The sequence below is a fragment of the Chelonia mydas genome, chromosome 1 (assembly GCF_015237465.2).
Source record: "Chelonia mydas isolate rCheMyd1 chromosome 1, rCheMyd1.pri.v2, whole genome shotgun sequence".
Lineage (NCBI taxonomy): Eukaryota > Metazoa > Chordata > Testudines > Cheloniidae > Chelonia > Chelonia mydas.
This window is the reverse complement of record NC_057849.1, coordinates 21,719,200-21,742,970: the sequence shown is the minus strand read 5'-3', so window position 1 is coordinate 21,742,970 and position 23,771 is coordinate 21,719,200. Positions and strand designations below refer to the sequence as shown.

The following is a 23,771-nucleotide window of genomic DNA, read 5'->3' as shown; positions in this document are numbered from 1 at the left end:
TCTAAACAATAATAAATTAAAACTACAGTACCGTTACAAAACTATTTGCTGGCAGGGTTCGTGTTTGTGTTGTTTTTTTTTAATGTTTGTTTTTCAAAGTGAACGGTGTCTCATGCCTGCCTTATGATCTGGGCTAAATCTAATTTTATCCAGGATGAGTTTTGCTTTGTCCTCATTTTCAATAATTAAGAAGAACAGGAAGCATACCATGACACTGTTAGGCAGGAAAGCAGGTGTCTGTACAACCTTCCTGTAAAGCTGTTCTTAAGACTGAAGTAATATGCATTTTATAATGCTGTTCATGGTCCTCTTTACAAGAAATTTATTTACCTCAGCTGAAAGTGGAATGAGATTAGAGAAGGTATTAGTCCGTATCTCTTCTACAAAGCTACAAAGTGAATGGAAGTACATTGTCCTTGTTAGCCTGTGTTATAAATATAAAGGGAAGGGTAATCACCTTTCTGTCCACAGTGCTATAAAATCCCTCCTGGCCAGAGGCAAAACCCTTTCACCTGTAAAGGGTTAAGAAGCTAAGATAACCTCGCTGGCACCTGACCCAAAATGACCAACGAGGAGACAAGATACTTTCAAAGCTGGAGTGGGGGAACAAAGGGTCTGTTTGTCTGTGTGATGCTTTTTCCGGGAACAGATCAGAAATGCAGCTCAGAACTCCTTTAAAAAGTTAGTAAGGAATCTAGCTAGAAATGCGTTAGATTTCTTTTGTTTAATGGCTGGTAAAATAGCTGTGCTGAATGGAATGTATACTCCTGCTTTTGTGCTTTTTGTAACTTAAGGTTTTGCCTAGAGGGATTCTCTATGTTTTGAATCTGATTACCCTGTAAGGTATTTACCATCCTGATTTTACAGAGGTGATTCTTTTATTTTTTCTTTAATTAAAAGTCTTCTTTTAAGAACCTGATTGCTTTTTCATTGTTCTTAAGATCCAAGGGTTCGGGTCTGTGTTCACCTGTACAAATTGGTGAGGGTTTTTATCAAGCCTTCCCCAGGAAAGAGGGTGTAGGGCTTGGGGGGTTAATTTTAGGGGAAGATGTCTCCAAGTGGGCTCTTTCCCTGTTCTTTGTTTAACACGCTTGGTGGTGGCAGCATAGGGTTCAAGGACAAGGCAAAGTTTGTACCTTGAGGAAGTTTTTAACCTAAGCTGGTAAGAATAAGCTTAGGGGGTCTTTCATGCAGGTCCCCACATCTGTACCCTAGAGTTCAGAGTGGGGAAGGAACCTTGACAGCCTGTAATTAAGCTAGACTTACTGCAAAGATGTAAGTATGGCTTTGTATGTTCAGATCAACCTAGTAAGTACAGATATTTTTTCAGTCTTTTTTGCATATTACAATAAAAAGGAACAAAGTGCTGTGCAGTTGAACAAGAAAGGGAACATAAGACAGGTGAAACTCTAGACCTATCTGAGATCACAGGTCGAAGGCTGAAGTCAACTTGGATCACAACAGTTTTGTCCATTATGAGGTACAAGCCGACTCTTTCAGAAGTGACTAGGGCTCTTAAATGCCCAACTTTAAACACCATAAAGGGGACCAGAAAGTGCATATACTCTATACAGTGGAGGAGGATCCTAAAATGGGATTCAGAAAAGCCAGCATGCTGAGCGGAGAGCTGCTTAATCTAGCTAATAGGGAAGCCAAGGAGAGGGGGATGGCTTAAACCTTGCCCCTCAAAGGAATTTAGGCATCTAAACTGGGCCAGATGGAGGCATTTCCCTCCACATTCAATTCACAGCTATGAACCGTCTCAAGGCGTTACGTGCTTGTCAATTTTTTTGGTGAAAGACCAAGAGGAGGAGGAGGTGGTGATAGTGGACACATCCTGAAAAACTTCAGCTCGTTTCCCTAGATGTGGGAGTCCTGAGTTCAAATTTCCCCTCTGTATGATGTAGAGCAGGGATTTGAATTTGAGTCTGTCATGTTCTGGGGGATCAATTCAGAGCAGTAAGGAGTAAGGTCACCACTTGCCCTGCAGCCCTGGGTACATTGCAGTGCTTTGCTACTGTAGCTGCCACCCTGGGATGCTTATAGCCAGCTGAAAGCATACAGGTCACAACAAGGGTCTGTGGTTCTCTGTGAGGGCACGCCAAGATCTTCCAGGGGATCAACTCATCAAGATGTTTGCCTAGGGTTTTACAGCAGGCTACATAAAAAGCACTAGCAAAGTCAGTACAAACTAAAATTTCATAAGGCCACAACTTGTTTATACTGCTCAATATACTATACACTGAAATGTAAGTATTATATTTATATTCCAATTGATTTATTTTATAATTTATATGGTAAAAATGAGAAAGTAAGAAATTTTTCAGTAATAGTGTGCTGTGACACTTTTGTATTTTTATGTCTGATTTTTGTATGCAAATAGTTTTTAAGTGAGGAGAAACTTGAAGGTACACAAGATAAATCAGACTACTGAAAGAGGTACAGTAGTCTGGAAAGGTTGAGAACCACTGACAACCCTGGTTCAGCACTTCTGACCCCAGCACCCTGGCTACAGCCCCACTCTGGCTTTAACCAGCCTGAATTTCTCCAAAGCTTTGTGCCCTAATGTGTCCAGCCCTCACCTGCACCACTCAGAGAAATAATGTCTGTCGCTTCTTTAAAGAGAGAAAAGTAGATTAGAGTTTAACAATGTAAGTGGGACAAATACACCCTTCATACAGAGCACTGAGTTAATTTTTTTTTTTTACTGTAAATCAACAAAATATACATAGAATTAAGTTAGAAAGGGTGACCAGCAAATAAGTCTAAAACTTAATCTAGCAAAGTACAGGCTTTGGTGAGGAAAACTATCTTGAACAATCTTCCTTCTTCCAAGCCATGGCTGACTTTCCCTCAGTCAGGACTTTACACAGAAGTAAAAGAGGCCAGCTTTCCTTGTCTTCCTAGGGGAAAGATCTTTGCCTAAGCAGGCTTCTCACCCATGTTCAGTTCCCAGAGTCTTCAACGCCCCTTTGTTTGTAGGGCCTATCTTTCTCATCTCTCAAGAACTCTGTTCCTTTGTGTCTGTCTAGTGATAGGATTGCCAACTTTCTAATCGCACAAAACTGAACACCGAAGCCCTGTCCCTTCCCCGAGGCCCGGCCCCCGCTCACTACATTCCCCCTCTCCCGGTGGCTTAGAATCATACAAGATTAGGGTTGGAAGAGACCTCAGGAGGTCATCTAGTCCAATCATCTGCTCAAAGCAGGACCAACACCAACTAAATCATCCCAGCATGGGCTTTGTCAAGCCAGGCCTTAAAAACCTCTAAGGATGGAGATGCTACCACCTCCCTAGGTAACCCATTCCAGTGCTTCACCACCCTCCTGGTGAAATAGAATATCCAACAGGTTTCAGAGTAGCAGCCGTGTTAGTCTGTATCTGCAAAAAGATCAGGACGTGCTTGTGGCACCTTAGAGACTGAAAGCTTATGCTCAAATAAATTTGTTAGTCTGTAAGGTGCCACAAGTACTTCTGTTAATATCCAACGTAGACCTCCCACCCTGCAACTTGAGACCATTGATTCTTGTTCTGTCTTGCTCTATCCCACCCTCACTCACTTTCACTGGGCTGGGGCAGGGGCTTGGGGTGCGGGCTCTGGGGTGGGGCTGGGGATGAGGGATTTGGGGTGCAGGAGGGGGTTCCAGGCTGGGCTGGGGTGGGGCTGGGCCAAGGGATTTGGAGTGTGGGAAGGGGCTGTGGGTTGAGGCAGGGAGTTGGGGTGTGGGAGGGGGTGAGGGCTCTGGGCTGGGGGTTCTGGCTCTGGGGTGGGGCTGTGGATGAGGGGTTTGGGGTGTAGGAGGGGGCTCCAGGTTTGGGTGCAACCCCCCTTGCCCTTCCTCCACAAAGCAACAAATTTCCCATGGAAAAACCACAAGAGACTTGGTTTCTAAATAGGGATGTGCTTACTGGCTGACTATGACATTTAGTCCCTTGTACCTGAACTACCTTGCTGTTTGTTTGCTTTCTGGAATCTGGTGACTACCTATTTTGCCACCTTGCTGCAGCTCTGCTTTAAATTATTTAATCCAATTTCTTAGAGATGCAGGTCACCAGGACACAATTTCATTTTACAGAAGGATAATCTTGGGTACCTAAGGGTTCAAATCAACATTTTTCAAAAGTAGTCCCTAGTTTTGGGGGCCTCTTTTTTAATTTTTTTTATTTTTGAGTGCCCAGCTTCAGATAATTCGGGTTTATCTTTCAGAGGTTCCAAACACCAGTGGTTCCCACAGAGATCAATGTGCATCCCAGCCCATCGTGCATTACCTTAAAATGTATTAATTCCTTCTGTTTGTAAGGTGGCTGTTAAAATTCATAGCCTTTGAGACAGGGGTTTGATAAGTAGTGGAAAATATACATATCTGGAGCTTGTAATAACTTTTCCAGCAGAGATGAAGATTGGTTCTGTAGTAAAATAATTTGTTAACTTCAGAGATAATGGCCTGGATTCACCAGAGTGGCAATGGATAGATTTATTTTTCTAATTTATGCACATGATAGTTCACTTGTGTTAGTATGTATGGAGTGCCAGTCTTTCATAAACATTGAAATAGATATAGGGATAATGACTCAATTTCAGAGTTTTAACAAATGAGTGTTATTTGTGTGTATGTACACGTGCATGCATTTCATTGAAAATACTATATTAAAATGTTAAGGTTGCTAAGTCAAGCACACAAAAGGGTCTTAATTAACATGTCCGGGCAACATTAATATGGCCCCCCTTGTGTGTATGCATTATGGTAATCTCTAATTATATGATCACTACCGTCTTTTCCACAGGAACTCAGGCTTATTCAGTGAATGGGGAGTTAGTTCTTATTTCTTTTCATTCTCCACATTCGATGTGTGGCCCCATTAGGCCTTATTTAAAGTGCACTATTTAAACCCAGGTCAGAATACAGAATTATTAATTTTCCATGAGGCTCTTCTGTAGTGCTCCTCACTATAGTATCTGACTGCTTCACCGACTTTAATGAATTTATTTTCGCAGCACCCCTGGGAGATGAGGGAGTATTTTTATCCCCCTCTTACATATGTAGAACGGAGGCATAGCACAATTAAGGTCAAGTGTCCATTAATTTTTGGTTGCCCAACTTGAGACACTTAGGGCCTAATTTTACAGAGCACTTAGCCTTTATCTAGCACTTTATATGTTCAAAGTACAGCTCCCATTGACTTTAGCGGCAGCTGTGCCGGTTCAGTACGACTGCAAGTCAGACTCTAGGGTCTCCAGTCGGGCACCTAGAAACCGAGGAGCACATCCTTCACCCCCCCCTCCCGGCAACCCTCTATATCATTCACTACACACTTTCCAACTTGCGCAACAAATGAAGCGGGGATACTCCATACAAGCCTCATTCACTACAAAGTCCTGATTAACCTCTGCAGCACTGTCCATCCTGGGCCCTCAATGAGGTAAGGTCCTATGAAAAAAATAGTTTCCTAATTTCTGAGCACTTGACTTTGAAATCTTAATGTTTTTTAATAGATCTTGTGGATGTAATTTCCTAATCTAAAATAAAACATCAGAAGAAAAGGAAATTCTATCATGTGGAACCATACTGACACCCAACTTAGATCATCAGCAGGGTTGGGTTCTTTAGATCCACTGGAGCTAATGAAGTAACTGATAGCTGTGGTAGTGTCATAAATATAAAGGGAAGGGTAAACACCTTTAAAATCCCTCCTGGCCAGAGGAAAAATCCTTTGACCTGTAAAGGGTTAAGAAGCTAGGATAACCTCGCTGGCACCTGACCAAAATGACCAATGAGGAGACGAGATACTTTCAAAAGCTGGAGGGAGGGAGAGACAAAGAGTCTGTCTGTGTGATGCTTTTGCTGGGGACAGAACAGGAATGGAGTCTTAGAACTTAGTAAGTAATCTAGCTAGATATGCGTTTAGATTATGATTTCTTTAAATGGCTGAGAAATTAAGCTGTGCTGAATAGAATGGATATTCCTGTCTGTGTGTCTTTTTGTAACTTAAGGTTTTGCCTAGAGGGATTCTCTGTTTTGAATCTAATTACCCTGTAAGGTATTTACCATCCTGATTTTACAGAGGTGATTCTTTTTTACTTTTTACTTCTATTAAAATCCTTCTTTTCAGAAACTGAATGCTTTTTCATTGTTCTTAAGATCCAAGGGTTTGGGTCTGTGGTCACCTATGCAAATTGGTGAGGATTTTTACCAAACTTTCCCAGGAAGTGGGGTGCAAGGGTTGGGAGGATTTTGGGGGGAAAGACATATCCAAACAACGCTTTCCAAATAAAAATAAACCCAGATAAATGTTTGGTGGTGGTAGTGGAAGTCCAAGGGCAAAGGGTAAAAAAAGTTGTACCTAGGGGAAGTTTTAACCTAAGCTGGTAAAAGTAAGTTTAGGAGGTTTTCATGCGGGTCCCCACATCTGTACCCTAGAGTTCAGAGTGGGGAAGGAACCTTGACAGGTAGGCTGTTAGCCTCTGTGTGGACCAGTCACTAGAGGGATATAAGTAGGGCCCTACCAAATTCACGGCCATGAAAAACATGTCACGGACCATGAAACGTGGTCTTTTGCGTGCTTTTACCCTGTACTATACAGATTTCACGGGGGAGACCAGCGTTTCTCAAATTGGTGGTCCTGACCCTGAAGGGCGTTACAGGGGGGTCACTGTATTGCCGCCCTTACTTCTGCATTGACTTCAGAGCTGGGCAGCCAGAGAACGGCGGCTGTTGCCTGGCACCCAGCTGTGAAGGAAGCGCCATGCCAGCAGCAGCGCAGAAGTAAGAGTGGCAATACCATACCGTACCATGCCACCCTTACTTCTGTGCTGCTGCCTTCAGAGCTGGGTGGCCAGACAGTGGCGGCTGCGGACTGAGGGGCCCAGCTTTGCAGGCAGCGGTGCAGAAGTAAGGGAGGCAATACCATGCCATGCCATCCTTCCTTCTGTGCTGCTGCTGGCGGCGGCGCTGCCTTCAGAGCTGGGCTCCCGGCCAGCAGCCGCCGCTCTCCAGCTCCCCCGCTCTGAAGGCAGCACCGCCACCAACAGCAGTGGAGAAGTAATAGTAGCAGTACTGCAAACCCCCCCCCCCCAACTCCTTTTTGGGTCAGGACCCCTACAGTTACAACGCTGTGAAATTTCAGATTTAAATGCTGAAATCATGAAATTCATGACAGGTTTCAGAGTAGCAGCTGTGTTAGTCTGTATTCGCAAAAAGAAAAGGAATACTTGTGGCACCTTAGAGACTAACCAATTTATTTGAGCATAAGCTTTCGTGAGCTACAGCTCACTTCATCGGATGCATTCAGTGGAAAATACAGTGGAGAGATTTATATACACAGAGAACATGAAACAATGGGTGTTACCATATACACTGTAAGGAGAGTGATCACTTAAGATGAGCTAATACCAACAGGAGAGCAGGCGGGGGGGTGGGGGGAGAAAACCTTTTGTAGTGATAATCAAGGTGGGCCATTTCCTGCAGTTGATGAGCCTCTGAGGAACGGGGGTGGGGGGGACTAAACATGGGGAAATAGTTTTACTTTGTGTAATGACCCATCCACTCCCAGTCTCTATTCAAGCCTAAGTTAATTGTATCCAGTTTACAAATTAATTCCAATTCAGCAGTCTCTCATTGGAGTCTGTTTTTGAAGTCTTTTTGTTGTAATTTTGCGACTTTTAGGTCTGTAATCGAGTGACCAGAGAGCTTGAAGTGTTTTCCAACTGGTTTTTGAATGTTATAATTCTTGACATCTGATTTGTGTCCATCTATTCTTTTACGCAGAGACTGTCCAGTTTGACCAATGTACATGGCAGAGGGGCATTGCTGGCACATGATGGCATATATCACATTGGTAGATGTGCAGGTGAACGAGCCTCTGATAGTGTGGCTGATGTGATTAGGCCCTATGATGTTGTCCCCTGAATAGATATGGTTTTTTAAATCCTATGGCCATGAAATTGACCAAAATGGACTGTGAATTTGGTAGGGCCCTAGGTATGAGCTGCTTACTTCAGTAGTGTTTCACAGCTATTTGCTGGCAGCAGAGGATTGTAGACTCAATGCTCCAGATTCAACTCCAGGTTTTGGAGGGGAATGTACTCTGATGGTTCTGCACTTGTGCCTCCAGTCTGTCTCTGACTGACTGTCTCTGCCTTTATCTCCATCCTGGCTCCTATCCTTGATACCCTACTTCTCTGCTCCTGCCTCCCCCTCTGTTTAAGGATAACAGGGGTGTTCTCAGTTTTGTCAGTACCTGGCATTTATAGCACCCTGTGCTCAAACAGTTTGCCAGAAATGAAACCCACCACTTCTGTATGCACTGCTGGGCAAAACTCAAGCAGGAGTTAAGTATGATTGTGACCATTGTTAATCTGTCAATTAACCAACAGGAGGTGTATAATCTGCTGACATAGTTCCCGAAGAGGGCTGGAAAGGTATAGAATTAAGCCGCAGAGCCTATTGCAAGGTCACAGGCCCAAGTGTCTGGAAAAGCTGACTTTTTCACTCACTTGGTGCAGCTGGGTGACTGTGAACAAAGCACAGTAGGTAGGGAGGTTCTTGTGTATTAGGCTTTTTTTGTTTTGTTTGTTTTAAGTCTGTTAAATACTGTGGTCAGCAATGAGGGGAGCGGAGGGGGACTTTTCAGTTTATTCCAACAGAGAGGTTCAGGTGTTGCATGCTGGTGAAACCTGGGCTAGATTACACACTATCTACCTAGGCTTGTGTGTAAATGTGCAGAACAAATTAGTGGTAAGTCCTCACCATTGTCAAGTTGGGGAAACTATAATATAGCGTTGTATTTAATATTAAAGATAATTCTTTAAAATCTTGTTACTTTTAAGTAAGTCCACTGGTTTAAGGCCTGACTCATGGTTTTTGAAATCTTGGGTTTTGTAATACTGTAGATAAACAATAATTAATATTACTGGACATTTTAAAAATATTGATTTTTTTTCCCTAATCAATAGCAACACTCACTCTTTCATGCCAAAAAACCACCCTTTCAAATCCCCTCTCTTGTTATATTGATGCTTGAAGTCCGAAACCAAAAATCTACTTAAAATTATTGAATGGTAATTAGAACCTCTAGAGGGCTAAATAGAGGCAGTTAGTGGGTCCAAAATGTGATGCAGCATATGAAGCTGAATACTTCCTGGTACCTATTAGCAGGCAGACAGTTTTAATTAGGACTTAGAATTCCTTGAGAAATGCAGGGTTCAGCATCATTCTCAGGTCTGCTGATGTATAGCATTCGAATTTAGTAATCCCTGATAAATCAATAGGTTCCTACTGAGTCATAATACTTTGTATTTGTACAAATTGTCGCAGTTCCTCCAGATGCCAGCTTTGAATAGGATTCCTGTAAGTACTGCAGTATTCTTAATAGCAGCATCTTAAATAAATAAAAATGCTGTGAGCATATCTATCAGGTTCGTTCACAATAAAAATCAACTGAAGGTTTGACCTTTACTAGCTACTCACTTTTTTCCCCAAATGCTTTTCATATCGTTTGGATGTGAGCATCTTTTAACTTGAGGGTTATTGTGCCATCTTGTGAGCTAAAGGTGTAATTGCAGCCACATACTAAAGGAAAGTGTAGTTAGGCTAACTAGAGACAAGAACAACAAGGAGTCCGGTGGCACTTTAAAGACTAACAGATTTATTTGATCATCAGCTTTCGTGGTTCTCCATCACTATCACCACTGGTTCTCCACTTGTGAGGTAACTCCCTTCTCTTCATGTGTCAATATATTTATGTCTGCATCTGTAATTTTCACTCCATGCATCTGAAGAAGTGGGGTTTTTACTCACAAAAGCTTATGCTCAAATAAATCTGTTCGTCTTTAAGGTGCTACCGGACTCCTTGTTGTTTTTGTGGATACAGACCAACATGGCTACCCCCTGATACTTCTCACCATAGAGAGACCAGGTGAATGAGGTAGTATTTTGTGTTGGGACCACTTTTGTTGGTAAGAGACAAGCTTTTGAGAGTACATAGACTTTTTCTTCAGGTCTGGGAAATGTACTCAAGCTGTAAGCTAAATACAGGGTGGAGCAAATTGCTCCACATAAGTAGTTAACACATTTCAAGGGCCCACTCAAGGTGAAGTGGCCCATTAATACCTGTCCAGTAATAGGGGGAATAATAATGGGGAGAGGAGGGAGAAGTTAGTGGGTTATAGATTGTTGTAATAAGCCAAAAATCCAGTGTGACAAGGTGGGTAATGTAATATTGTTTACCGGACCAAATTCTGTTGGTGAGAGAGACATGATTTTCAGCTATAAAGAGCTCTTTTTCAGGTCTGGGAACACTGCATACCTTGAAATATGTGTTAACTACTTATACTAAACAATCTGTTCCACCTTGTGTTTAGCTGTGACACAATGAGTGTGTTTCCCAGACCTGAAGAAGAGCTCTCTGTAAGTTCTAAAGCTTCTTTCTCTCACCAACAGAAGCTGATCCAAGAAAGGATACTACCTCATCTACCTTTGTGTCTCTCTCTAACGTCCTGGGGCCAACAAGGCTACAACAACACTGCATACACCAATAGTTAGGCTAATGGCAATTTTATCGTTCTGCCCTTCAGGCTCAAGAAGCTGACTGGAAATATGCTGTAAAACCACAGGGTTTTTTTGTTTGGTTGGTTTTTTGTTTTCTTTTTATTAAATGGATACATGATCCCTAAAACTGCCTTACTGTTTTAATATTAAAAATAAACACACCAATCCACCGGTGTTTCTTTTCCTGAAAAATTATAATTTGTTTTGCTGCACTGCATAGGAAAACTGCACATGCTGCTGCTCAGTGTCCTGGGTTCCCTTCTTCAAAAGAGTCTCACTCTAACAGGAAGATTTTGTGGATGACAAGAATTTAACTTAACTAGGAACCAGTATCTCTATTTCTCACTCCCCAAAAGGAACATTGTTACTGGTTATAATTTACACACTGAGAGATCAAAATTGTGCCAAGTACTGAACAGGGATACGAGAGAACCTAATTCCTGCCCAGTTTACTATTTTTTAGAACCGTTGTCAAAAAAATAAATAAATGAAAATTAAGAGCATTCAACGGAAACTAATTATATATTTCATTTCCTTTGCATTTCACTGTGATTGCTTTGCTAGTGGTTAGAAAAGCAGATAAGGAATTAGCTTCTTGGGTTATTAATTGAGTCAACATGTGACCTTGGGCTGAATTTCTCTCAGCCTAATTTTCTCACTCCTGAATATCCATTTCAACAAGGTGTAGTCAGACTTGACTAATGTTTGTAAAAGTTCTTCGATTTTTGGATGAAAGGTATTGCAATACTAAGGCAACAGGCCCATTAAAAATACACTAGATAGACAAGACAGCAAGTCATTCACAATTAGAGCTGGGCAGGAAATAGTTTTCCTATTCCATACAAATTTTCAAGATTTTGTCATTTGCCATTGGCATGAAACTGAGACCTTTTGAAGTTTTTCATGAAAAATAAGAGGGGCACTCCAGAATAGCCTGTGGTTAGGGCACTCGTGTTCAAGTCCCTGCTCTGAATCAAACAGGTCAAGGTCTCGAATCTTGATCTCCAACCTTCTAGGTGAGTGCTGTCACCACCAGGCTTCAAAGTCAGTCTCATGGAGCTTTTCCACTTCGTATAAATTCATATGTATGGAGCCAAAGGGAGAGACTTTAGCCTTGTGATTTGGGCATTCATGTGGGAGGTTCAGTTCCCTGTGTCTCCTACATCACAGGTGAGGGCCTTAATACTCGGGCTTCTGGATATTCTGGGGTGGGTATTTCTCACTCATTTTGAGCAGGCATTCCATCCTGAACCTGAAGAAGCTGTCCCACAGAAAAACCAAACATTTTCCAACAAAAAAACATTGTGTCAAAGTTCCCACCCGCCTCTATTCACAATAGATATAATTGTTCGATTATTTCAGTTTGTTAACCTGCTCCCACATTCTTGGCAAGCAGATGTGATTTCTTCCGGTTTATTTTTTTTCCTGTTTACTTATAGATACTCAGAAGTCAAGCTGTCTTGCTCAGTTGCAATTGGTTGAATGAATAATATATTATTTCTGTTCCCTGATTGGATGCGTGAAGAAACACTTCCAGTACCAATACTTGTGTGTGCAAATGTAAAGTTTGGTTTCTCAGTATGCTCACATCTGACACTGGAATTAATTCCCTGTGAACAATTGTGCTGGTAAAAACTCAAAAAGAGAACGCAAAAGTAGGACGAGCATGGCTGTAAGGATTTCATTTAAAAACTCAAATGAATATTCATGGAACACATGATTCGCCCCACTCCAGTGTTATGCCAGCGCTAATTATTCTTCCTAGCATTTGTCTACGTGGTTGTTTTTGACAAAGCAGAAGTGTTTTTCACTTTGAATAAGTCTTTCCGTTGAATTGTACACTCAATAAAGTTGCTTGCATCTGTAGTTGTTTCAAGTGGCAATGAGTTGATGAGTAACTAGCATTAGATTAAATGCTATTGGTCTCTGACTAAAACAAGTAGTATTACTTAGCCCTTCTCTTGGCCATAGCATGTCATGCTGCCCAGAGATGGAACTACATGATAGGAAGCACTGAAGTGTGTGTTTACCACTAGCTAATATAGTCACAGCTTTCTGTGCTATGCTTTGATACCTTTCTCTTACTCTTAACAGTTCATCAGCTGTGGTTACTGTATGGGAATTTAATATAGCTGAGAAACCTTATTCCTTACTCAATTTCCATCCTGCATAAAATTCCTGTGTGAAATTCAGATATTTCAAACGGTGTCTTCATCCCAGATTGGGAGGAAACATTGAAATATATTTGTTCTGTGGACGAAAAAAACTTGTGAAAAATTCTGATTGAGAAATGTTGAAATATTTCATTTTGACATTCCCAAATTAAAATGTTTTAGTTTTGGCTTCAGTATACATTAAGCTTAGCTGCCCCGCACTGCCCCCCAACAGCTGTTGTGGTGCCTCATGGGAGTTGTAGTTTGAGCCCCTGTCTGAATACAGCTCCTGTGATATATTGTCTGTGTGACTTTGATGATGTACGCTATTGCTTCAGTCAGAGGGGAGACCACGGTGCATCATGGGAGATGCTGGAGAAGTGAGGAATGGAGACACAATGCACTCCAACTACTACCATGGCAGTTCAGGACCCAAAATAAAATGTTTAGATTTTTCCAAATCCAAAAAAGGGCAAAATCTTTTTTTGAACTTGTGAAAATTTTGCAGCAAAATGCTTTTTCCATTAATACATAACATTTCCAACCAGCTTTATTCCCTATCGGACTGTCAGGGTAATGTAAGGTCAATGAGCAGAGTATAAAAATTACAGTATTTCCACACAGACAGTAACTTGTCAAGTGGATGTCTCCCTATCTTTCTCCTTGTTTTGCATCAGAACTGGCTTGCGTCCAACTGCGAGGTTTTAACCAATACTCTGTGCTGGGTCGGGACCTGCCTTCTGTTCAGCCGACACTTCCCTTGCAAACAGAACTTCAAAACAAAAACCCCTCCCTGCTGGAGTAAAGTGAGGGGGCAGTGCCATTTTATAGCAATAATCTCACATTGTAACAGGAATGATCAGTTATTAAAAAGAGCAAGTTCACATTAAATTCACAGCAGCACACTCCACTCCTCCATTATAGGTAATTACATGGGATTTTAAATATCTGATGCTAGCTGGCAGCATACAATACCCTGCAAGCAGCAGGCACTGATTTGTAATTTAATTATCATAAGCCATCCACCTGTTCTTTTGTCAAACCAGGAGCAGCATTTCTGTGCATTGGTTTTCCTCCAGAAATTTGAATTAACCCTTTGAGAAAAAGCCAGTTTCCAGGGAACTAGCTGTTTTCCAAGGAAATTGCAGGCCCATTGAAGGGCATAATGCTAGAAAGGAATGAGCATCTCTGGCTGCGGGCAGGGGAGTTGGAACTCTTGCGTGGTGTTCCCTGCACCTCAATCTGCTCCACCACTTTCCCAGAAACCCTCCTGTATCACTGGCTTGCACTCGTGACATGATGTTTACGCTGGGAACCAGCAGTAAAAAGCAGTTCTCGTGCGGACTCCAGGTTCAATGTGTTCCCAGCTCTTTACTGGTTTTCATGTGATAGCAGTGATGCAGTCTCAAAATGGGAGTGAAATAGCCACGTGAAGAATGTTCTAGTTGCAACACTTTGTGAAGAATTTGGAAGGGGCAAGGCTTGTGGGGAGAGCAGAAGGAAAAGGATGGTACAGAAGTGTATGGGATACTTGCTTACTAATTTATGGCGGCTGAATATGCAGGATCTTCTGCATGCTAATGGTTAATATGCAGTTATAGGGTAAAGTTTTCAAAAGCACCTAAGGGACTTAGGCTCTTGATTCACTTTAGAAAATGGGACTTAGGAGCTTAATCCCTTCGTTGCTTTTGAAAGTTTTACCCTACATCTGTTTCCCTTAATTATTCTTGGTATTTTGTTTAGGTCTGACTGTGTGCAGGGAGTGAGTAGGTGAGCCTACACTCTGGTCACTCACATGCTAGTTAGTGGCCGAATAGAAGCTGATTGGGGTAATTATTTGATCAGGCTGGTGGCCTGGGTGGGGTAAAAACTCACCTGGTCCCCATCAGCCCAGGGTTGAGAAGAGGTACAAGAAAGAAGTGCAGCGGGGAGAGGGAGGATCAGGGCTAGTTGAATCTAGTCATACAGAGGCCTCAGAGTAGCAAAGGAGATGAGATGAGTCTTGCATTATGCAGCTATTTCTCAAAGTTTTGTTTAAGCAAATTGCTCAGTATATTTATGGCATCAGTGTGGCTGGACGCATTCCTTAAAAGGGATGCATTAGAATTAGTAGAGGATAATGGATTGCTTGGGGTTTCAGTTGTCTGTGTGCCATGGCTTATGGCATTGGTTGGAATACTGTCTATTAGATTGGTGGCTTTTTGCCAAAATGATTTGCATGGTGCCAGTTACTGTGTATGTTCCATAACTGCAGTATATGGAAAGTGTGTGTGTGTGTGTGTGTATAAAGTGTTGCAGACATACCCCACAGAGGGAACAGAGACCAATTCTTGCCCGTTGTATATTTTGTAAATAATCGGTTTATGCCAGAATGAGAGTTTATGAACTGTAAACTTTTGGAACAGTGTGTACACCAACAGCACACACCTGAACTCACCTTACAGTGGATTGTGGGGGGCGGTTCATCAAATCTGATTTTTAATGTCTTTCTTGAATTGACATAACTTTACTATTGTATATCACAATTTCAAAATAAAAGTGAGGTTTGAATTCTAAATGGGAAATGGAGAAAAGGGGGTTTTCAACAAAATCTTCCTCCAGTGCCAAAACTCTTGTGAAGTTATGACATGTTTAGTTTTCTGTTCTTACATCTGACTTCGTGAGAAGGCCAGTAGATCCAAGTACTTATATATTTTTTTTAAAAAATTGACTTTTCGTGTTACAGAATTACTGATCTCTTAGCTGAAAGCAAAATTTCACAATAGCACCACCTCCATCCACTTTGTGCCAAAGATTTCAAGAAGCCCTGTAGCTCTCCCCTAAGCCCTGACTGAAAGAAAATAGTGCCAAATAGTCTGGCCAAACTTTACGATGTTTGTCTGACTTTGGAGAAGTCATTTAACCCTTCTGTCCCATGATTTGTCCATTTGTAATATGGGGACTAGTTATACACCACCCCAATTTCCTGCCCAAAAAGACTGTTGTGAGCCTATCTCATGTTTTGAAAGCATTTTCAGATCTTCTGATGGAAAATCTTACAGAAGTGTAATGTAATATTATTCTGAGGGTTTGGGGATGTGGACCAATGTTAATTAGAGACTAGGATAAGACCAACAGGTTTCTCTTTCCCCTATGGCCCCTGAAGGGATTTCAAATCAAATCTTTGAAGGTAAAAGTCTCGTGCATCAGTGCAGTTTACTACCTTACCTGCCCCTTTTTTGGTGAATTGCTTGGAAACAGGTTGTTTCTCATGGGTTACTGATTGGGTGGAGGTTGGGGAGCTAACATTGACTAGTGATCTATAACGATATTAATACATGTGTGGTGTTTTCACAGCTGCTTATTATTCTTGTTTTTTATCCTAGAAGTATCGCTATCAAGATGAGGATGCCCTGCATGATCATACCTTACCTCGTTTAACCCATGAAGTGAGAGGACCAGAACTTGTTCATGTGTCAGAAAAGAACTTATCTCAGATAGAAAATGTCCATGGATACGTCCTGCAATCACACATCTCTCCTTTGAAGGTAAGATGAATATTCATTATGGCTTTGGCCTTAAAACAGGTGAGATCACTTGTCCCATAGTCCTGGAGAAAGATCCTTTGTCCAATGGGCAAGTTGCTATTTGAAATGAAGTTTGATGGTTTTGTGGCATGTCTTTAAAGCTTGGTGGATATTGTAGAGTAACAGGTTATTGCTTTGCTGGCACAGCTTTATATGAGATTTGAGAGAGCATGGGGGGAAAATGTGTATTGACAAGCAAACCTTCTCTTTTTATATAAAAGGGGATGAAATGTTCCAAAATAGCAAGTTCTGGCATTGTTGTTTTGGCATGACAAACTTTCTCCCGAGGTACAGTAAGCATTGTAACTGTATAACCATTGATGAAGTACTGTCTTGCTTCTTATCCTAAGCCTGGTGGCAAGTTCCATGTACACTTTTCCATGAAGGAAGAATTTGTTTGCCACAGTTCAAATTTTTATTGCTGCAGCACTTGTTGCTATCCATGTCTTTGTCATTGCATGCTTTGTGATACGTGTCAGACATATAAAAAATATGGAGATGCTTTATCAGGTTCATTTGGGTCCACTAGCAATGCAAAAGCTGCTCATCTGTATGAGGGAGTTGACTTATTTTTCTTTGTCATCTCAAAAGAATCCCATATCACACACACTGTATGCTAAGAGATGAAAAGATGTAGTTTCCGTTTAAAAAAAAAAAAGTGGTACAAGCTTTAAAATGTTTGTAAAACTTCCCCAATACTTGTTAGGTTGATGAATATAGTTGCTTTTCTAGTGGTTATTACTCTCTGTTAGGACTAGGAAGAGAAAAGAAAGATGGTAGGCTCCTTAGTTAGAGGTGCTGATGTTCTGGTGGATTTGTTACAGGTGATGACTTTAGCAGTTTACAGGTGACAAATGTGGTTGGCCTCCATGATACTGTGTTCGGATTATGGAAGGGAAGGAGGGCCAAGCAGTGATTACAGTATGGTGGCAAGTAAGAGGCTATTTTAAGATGTGTATCTGTGTGTAGGTGGCGTTCAGGCAGGTGGAGCACCTTTCCTTCATAGATTGGCTTTGTGAACCCATCTTCATGCCTCTGGCCTGCTGAAGGTACTGCTTTTAGTTTTTGTTGCGTATAGGAATTAAGTAGTATCCCTATTAAATACTTCAGAAGCCCTCTAGGGTCTCTGTCTTATATTGCCAGTGCTAACAGTGTAGCAATATGTAGCTAGGCCTTTTATGTTAATGTGTCCATCGTAAACACAGGTTTATTTAGAGCCTGACTGCATTGGCACCCGCAGCAGTATGCACATTGTGCACAGTGCATACCACGGACAGTGACAAGGAGGAGCAGCGCTGGCTGCCCCACTCCACTTAAATTTGGCCCTGCCAGCCATCCCTTGTGACGGGGTGGGGTGCGGCCAAAATTAAGTGAGTGGGATTGCATGCTCTCCCCCCAATGCACCAGGTCACAATGACACTCATTCACAGCACTGATTTTGGCTCCTCCATGCCCCCACATCAAACTGCTGTGGGACTAGCCCTGCATCAGAGTTCCCCCTTGGGAGCATGCCTGACCTCACCCCTCTTCCAGCAGCCTGCCTCTCTCTGAGGGATGAGAGGCGATACTGCACCTGAGCAAGCTGGGCTGGAAGGTGGGGGCTGAGCATGGCATGGATTTGATGGGAAATCCTCTGGGACCAGTGGCTCCGCAGGGATTGATTGCACATACCATTGAATAAATTTCTGGGGGTTCCGTTGCCCGACTGTCTCTGGGGTTTCCTCCTATCCTTGAAGCTGTGTAGAGAACACAGACACAACAGTTTTTAGTACCCTGGGGGTGAGTTGTGAGGTGAGGAGTTCTGGCCCTTTACGGTATCAGGGACGGCTATTTTTGTTTAAGGAAAGAAGATGGCCTCTTGTAAACAAGGCAAAGAGACAGCCTTTATTTACCTTGGAGATGGAAACTTCCCTGTAAGGTCACCTGACCCAGGCTGCTAATGTGGTGATTGTGGTAGGCAAGCTCAGTGCTGTGAAGTGGGTGGAGGAGGAGAGTAGTTCCAGATCTGTGGAGCTGCCCTTTAAAGCCTCTCAGCCCAGTTCCTACTGTGGTAGTGGAAAGCGCTTGCTACACGAAGGGAGTGCAGGGAGGAGAGGGGCTATGTGAAACTGCTTGTACGCCCGTGTCAACTGCAAGTCTCCTATAATCCTGTTCAAGGGTCTCTGACTCTATCCTCTCAGGGCTGCTCCTCACTATGGAGTCTCTCCTTTAGACTCTTGTCCCAGCTTCTCACTTAGTCATATACATCTGCATATGTCTCTTGCTGTTTTCTTTTGCTGGCTTCTAAACATTGGCTCCACTTTCCCTGCCTGTGTCAACCTGCGTCATCCCCTTAAGTGTAGGAAGGGTATGGAAGGGCAGAGTAAGTCATGGACCCATAGTACTCTGGTTCTTTGACAGGAATGTCTGTCTGCTTCTTGCGCTGAGTGTTGTTCCTCAGCACTGACTTGAAAGCCTATTCAAAAGCCTCTTCTCCTGTTGGGATCTGAATGCATGAGTAGCATCATCTGCACAAGGAAAGGCTAAGCAGAGTAGCTCTTACTGTACTCTCTACTCTTGGGCTACAAGTTTTCTGTATTCAGATTAATTGAGTTTCATGATTTCTTCCAGGTTGTGCTCTTCTTTCTCTTCCCTCCACCCTCGCCTGGTTCTCAGAGATGCAGCATATACAGTGTATCACTTATTCCTGGTGAGACTGACTAAATGTGATGGAGCACTCCCTCTTTCAACCCGAGATTGAGATCCATGTGCTTTCAACCAGTATGTGTGACAGGTGTCATCTTGGCTGATGAACTAGGGACCTCCAAATCTAAAAGCATGAACTGTCAATGCTCTGTAGCAGGGGACTGTAACAACTCATACCCTTTTTGGATTGGCATGGAGAGGGACCTGAAGTGGGTTACATGCACTTCCAGAGAGGCAGTAAATATCACTTTATAAAGGTCTGGAGGTGTAGATGTTACTATAGTATAAATGTACGTTTTCTCTCTCATAAGTGGTGGAAATGTTGAAATATTTCCTTACCAAGTAGAATTCCAAGTACTGGGGGTCTTAATACAGCCTGTCTATTGCCGTGTCAGGAGCAAGAAACTGCTGACAATTGCAGTTGCATAAATCTGTCAGAAAATCCCACTGAGAGATGTTTTCACTGGAAAATTTGATCTGTCCTGACCCAGTTTTGTGAATGCAGGTCAGAATACTTGGTGCAAAGGAGAAACATGTAAAAGAATGTGTGTAACACAATCACAAGTTCCCCTCGACCAGGTGGGGAGAAGGGATTTACATCTGACAAGCAATCCAAGTGGAATGCATGAAGCCCAGGCACTGTGGTGGGTTGCTAGATAAAGAGTTAAATATTTGAATAGTCTTTAAATCATTCTCTAATTGGGATTTCACGGTGGGGTCTGTGGCCCCAGAATGATTTGACTGCCTTTGGTCAAATAAATCTTTCAAATAAAACATGTCTTTAAAGTGATAGAATGATTTGCACAGCTTATTTTCTTTTGAATGGAGAATCATGAATGATATATGTGAAGTACATAGCAGATCTCATTCTGTGGTAAATGCAAGAAACTGGATTTTGTTATCATAGAATCAGGCCTTATTTTAAACTTTATATGTCAATTTTTTTGATAAGCTGGATGGAATGAGTTTGGAGGAGGAAGAAGCCTCTTCTTTGCACACATAACTTTTGTTGTTCTTTCGGGGAGGAAATCTGCCATGGTTCTATGAGCTGAAAATTGCCTCTTGCTGAAATATCCCTCTGTGGTTTGTTTGAGCCCGACGTTTAGTATTGAGCCTCTGTGCACTTGATGCCAGATACTCAAAAGAGCTCAGCTATAATTTTGGCACCAAAATAAGTGGCCAGATCTGGGCCAGAAGTGTCCCAATAGTGGCTGCTGTGCACATCTGAAAAGCTGTCCCTTATTTAGGTGACTAAATGGAAACAAAGTTCTGTTTGAAAATCTGGTCCCAATTTTAAGTGCTGAACGCTTGGAAATTTTGGCCTTGAGCCCTTTTGAAAATCTGTCCCCCTAAAACACTGTTGTCAAGTGTGATGGAGGCTGTATTGGAACTTGGACAGGGTGTGAGACACTGATGCTCTCCACCCTTCTGTTGGGTATCATTCAAGTATCTAGGGTCTAGTTTGCATGAGCTGGGACATAATACGTGTTGGAAGAAAATAGAAAAGGGCAATATAAACAGTATGTTGAAAAGTCATAGCTTTTGCACAGCCCAGTAGCTCTGTCTATTTAAAGGTGCTTCCTTTACGTTTAACAATGCTTATCATGTTTTTGGGTATATAGTTTAATAATTATTTTAAGAATACTCCCAAAGCAATAAGAAATCCATGATGTGAACAGCTTTTATTGTCCACTCTTTACAAGGAAAATGCACCTTCAAGGAGTTCAGTTTACTTCCACTGTTTATCATTGTTCTCTCTCGTTTCTTTGTGACTCTAGTTTAACTTCAGATTTTTAACATGGACTTGGCTCTTATCTTTGCCTGTAGAGTGTATTGTTCACCTATGCAATGCTATTAATATATTCAGCTAAAAAGCTGTGTTAAGAGTGCTAAGGAGGCACAGTGAATCCCTCAATAGTAAGAAAAGGACAATGTTTAAGGTTGCCTGAGCAACTTTAATTCCGTTATAATGTAGAAGCTTAAAGGAGCTTCCACAAAACGCTTGCTTTGCCTCATTCACTGTGAACAGGCCACTTTTCTATATTGATATTACTGAAATGATTTTTGTATTACACTGGGTTTAGTAAATTGTGTTGATTCCCTAGCTTGTATTAGAAAAATGGAAAATGAAAAGGGTCTTGCTCAAAAATCCTCATCTTGTAGTTTTCTTCATTTGACACTAGATGGTGGAATTTCCTGGAAATCCTTTGGTCTGGGACAGCAGGCCTTTGGTAAGCGGTTATTGAGAAGGTTTTCAGCATATGGGTGGGAAGTGCTTACTTAATAGAAATGTAAGGAATGGTATGTAAAAGATTTATTGTACATAGTTACCTTTTGGATCCATGGTTTGCTGAGAAATCTCTAGGCTAAAACATACTTCACAACTGTATCTAGTATCCAGAGCTATACATTCTCTAACTGAAATGCCCCCCCCCCCACTTTTTTTTATTCCACCAGGAAATAGATCTAATAAGTGTTCATTAAATGAGAGAGAGAGTTCTTAAATCTGCTTTGAATTCTTCATATTGGCTGCTTTTGTTTTTTCTATCTCCCTTGCTTTTAATATGTGAGCAGCTCATTACAAATAAACTGAAAATCTTTGTTATATCTCATCGATTGTATGCATATTTTAGATGTCAGGTTTTCCCAGTCCTTCCCTTTACTTCCTGTTTTAAAGCAAGAGCTGAGCATCACCTTCTGATGGCATTTGATGCAGAAGACCGCATCCGAGCCCTGTGCTAGGATCCTTTCTGTAGAAAAGTTCAAATCCCTCTCCTTCTGTCTCTTCCTTGACAGTCTTACTTGCTGGAAGAGGAGGGGAACGACACCTTAATGGACGTTTGTTTATTTCTGGTGCAGGTGTGAGGTACTGTCTTCAGTCTTCAGGCATACTGTTGGGTAGCCAACCCTTCAGGATTGTCCTGGAGTCTCCAGGAATTGAAGATTAATCTTTAATTAAAGATTGTAATGTGATTAAACCTCCAGGAATATGTCCAACCAAAATTGGCCAGTCTACAGACATGGAGCACAGAGAACCAGGGGACAGTTGTAGCAATGAAGAAAGGGAAAAGGGGCCCTGATTGGAAGCAGTCCTAGAATTGTGTGGCTTGGGGACTGAGAGATCCAACTTTGATAGTTATTTAGAGGGCCCTGAAAGTAGGGATAGAGGAAATGAGCCTGTAATTGTGAATTTGAGCAACAGGAGCAAGCTATTGACAGGCCAGGTGCTTCTCAAGAAGTGCCGCAGATAAGAGATTTGATGCTGCAACTGCTAGTAAGAGTCAATTCCCTCCTACACGGTCTGGTAGCAGCAGACTCTAATTCCAATGCCTACTTTCCCTTTGTGGTGGTAACAGGTAGAGCCCTGCACAGGACTAGTGTAGAGCCCTGCAGTGGGACTGGGATCCCAAGGGTCCCGCAGTACCTGCTGCCTTATAGAGGGAACAGGTGAGAGTGGTTATTTTGGGGTAGGACAGGAGTGGGATTAAAAATAGTCCTGCACAGGGCTCTGGTAACAGCCTTCTCATCCCTTGCTCCTTAGAGCCTGCTGCTACCACCAGGGAAGAGGTGAGGTCACTTGGCAGTGGTCATCCTGAGCCTTTTTACAAGTAACTGAACTATTGCTTCACTCCTGTCATTCACCCTAGTAGCTGCAGGTGGTCATTTCCCAAAATCACCTTAACAGTTAAGGCAGAAAGTGGCCTAGAAATGGCCAGGAGTTGCTTAGTTTCTTGTTCAGATGTCAGTTTTGTCTGCTGTAGAGCATTTAATTGGAATATGAGCTCATTTTCACCCTCCAAAATCTGTTGTTTGGATAAATGGGTGCAGTTCTTGTACATTAATCACAGTACTTCAATTTAAGTGTCTTATGATTAAGTCACGTCTTGCAGAATGAGAAGTTCCGATAGCAAATACAGGGAGAGAATAGTATAGAAAAAAATTTCATTTAGCTGGAAACTTTCCTCTTATTCTCTCCAATGAGCTAGGCAGGCTTGCATTTGAGTCTGCAGTTGGGGCTGTAATTTTTGTAACGCTAACGAATGTTGCCTCTTACAAGTAGCATGGAAGAAATGATCAAATTTATCAGGGGCACATGCTTTTCCTCTTTGATTTTCAAAACTCTGGCTCAAATTTATTTTATGTGTATGTTACTAATCTTCTAGGACCTTTGCATGTTTAAAATTTGACCCTGTCTAAGCTGCCTCTTCGTAACATGTTCTATTGGATCTAAATGTCATAAATATGTTGATGACTTACTGTCCAGCTTAAATCTTCTTTGCTGAGCTGCCACATGTTAACAGTATCTTCACTCGATGGTGATACAGTTAAATCTTAATTATTCATCTTTGGTATCTGAAATTTAATTTCTTTCCCCTGAATCTCAAATTCATACAGAAATTGAAATTCATTTTTCTTCTTAGAGCATTGCTCATGTCCATTGCATTGAAGGTGTGTGTGCTCACCACATGCACCAGTGCTGGAAGTTTTTTCCTTAGTGGTATACATAGGGGACCGTCTCTGGCGCCCTCTGGAGTGGCACTCGTATGTGCTGGTATATGGGGCTCTGCTGGCTCCTCCCTCCCTCAGTTCCTACTTACTGTGTACCGGTGACAGTGCTGGAATGTGTCCTTGCCTCAGCAAGCTTACTTCTTTCAACTGTGTCTAGTTGTGAATTCTTTCTGTATAGTTTAGTTTTATAGTTCCCTTAGTGTTGGAGTTAGTAATAGTTGGTTAGTCCTGACGGGAGTTAGCCTAGGGCTGGCCATGCCCCGGTCCCCAGGCTTCAAGCCTTGTGACTGCTGCAAGAAACCTATGACAGT

At 42.0% G+C, this 23,771-nt stretch overlaps 1 protein-coding gene across 4 annotated transcripts in view; it reads left to right on the top strand.

The window, feature by feature from the left end:
- The window catches only part of DLG2 (discs large MAGUK scaffold protein 2), a 1,449,547-nt gene that overhangs the window by 642,043 nt on the left and 783,733 nt on the right, over positions 1 to 23,771 (top strand). For all 4 annotated transcript variants that reach the window (XM_043528333.1, XM_043528345.1, XM_043528361.1 and 1 more), the window contains one exon: positions 16,066 to 16,227. In XM_043528333.1, the coding sequence (XP_043384268.1) occupies positions 16,066 to 16,227 (162 nt within the window). The remainder of the gene's footprint in view (positions 1 to 16,065; positions 16,228 to 23,771) is intronic.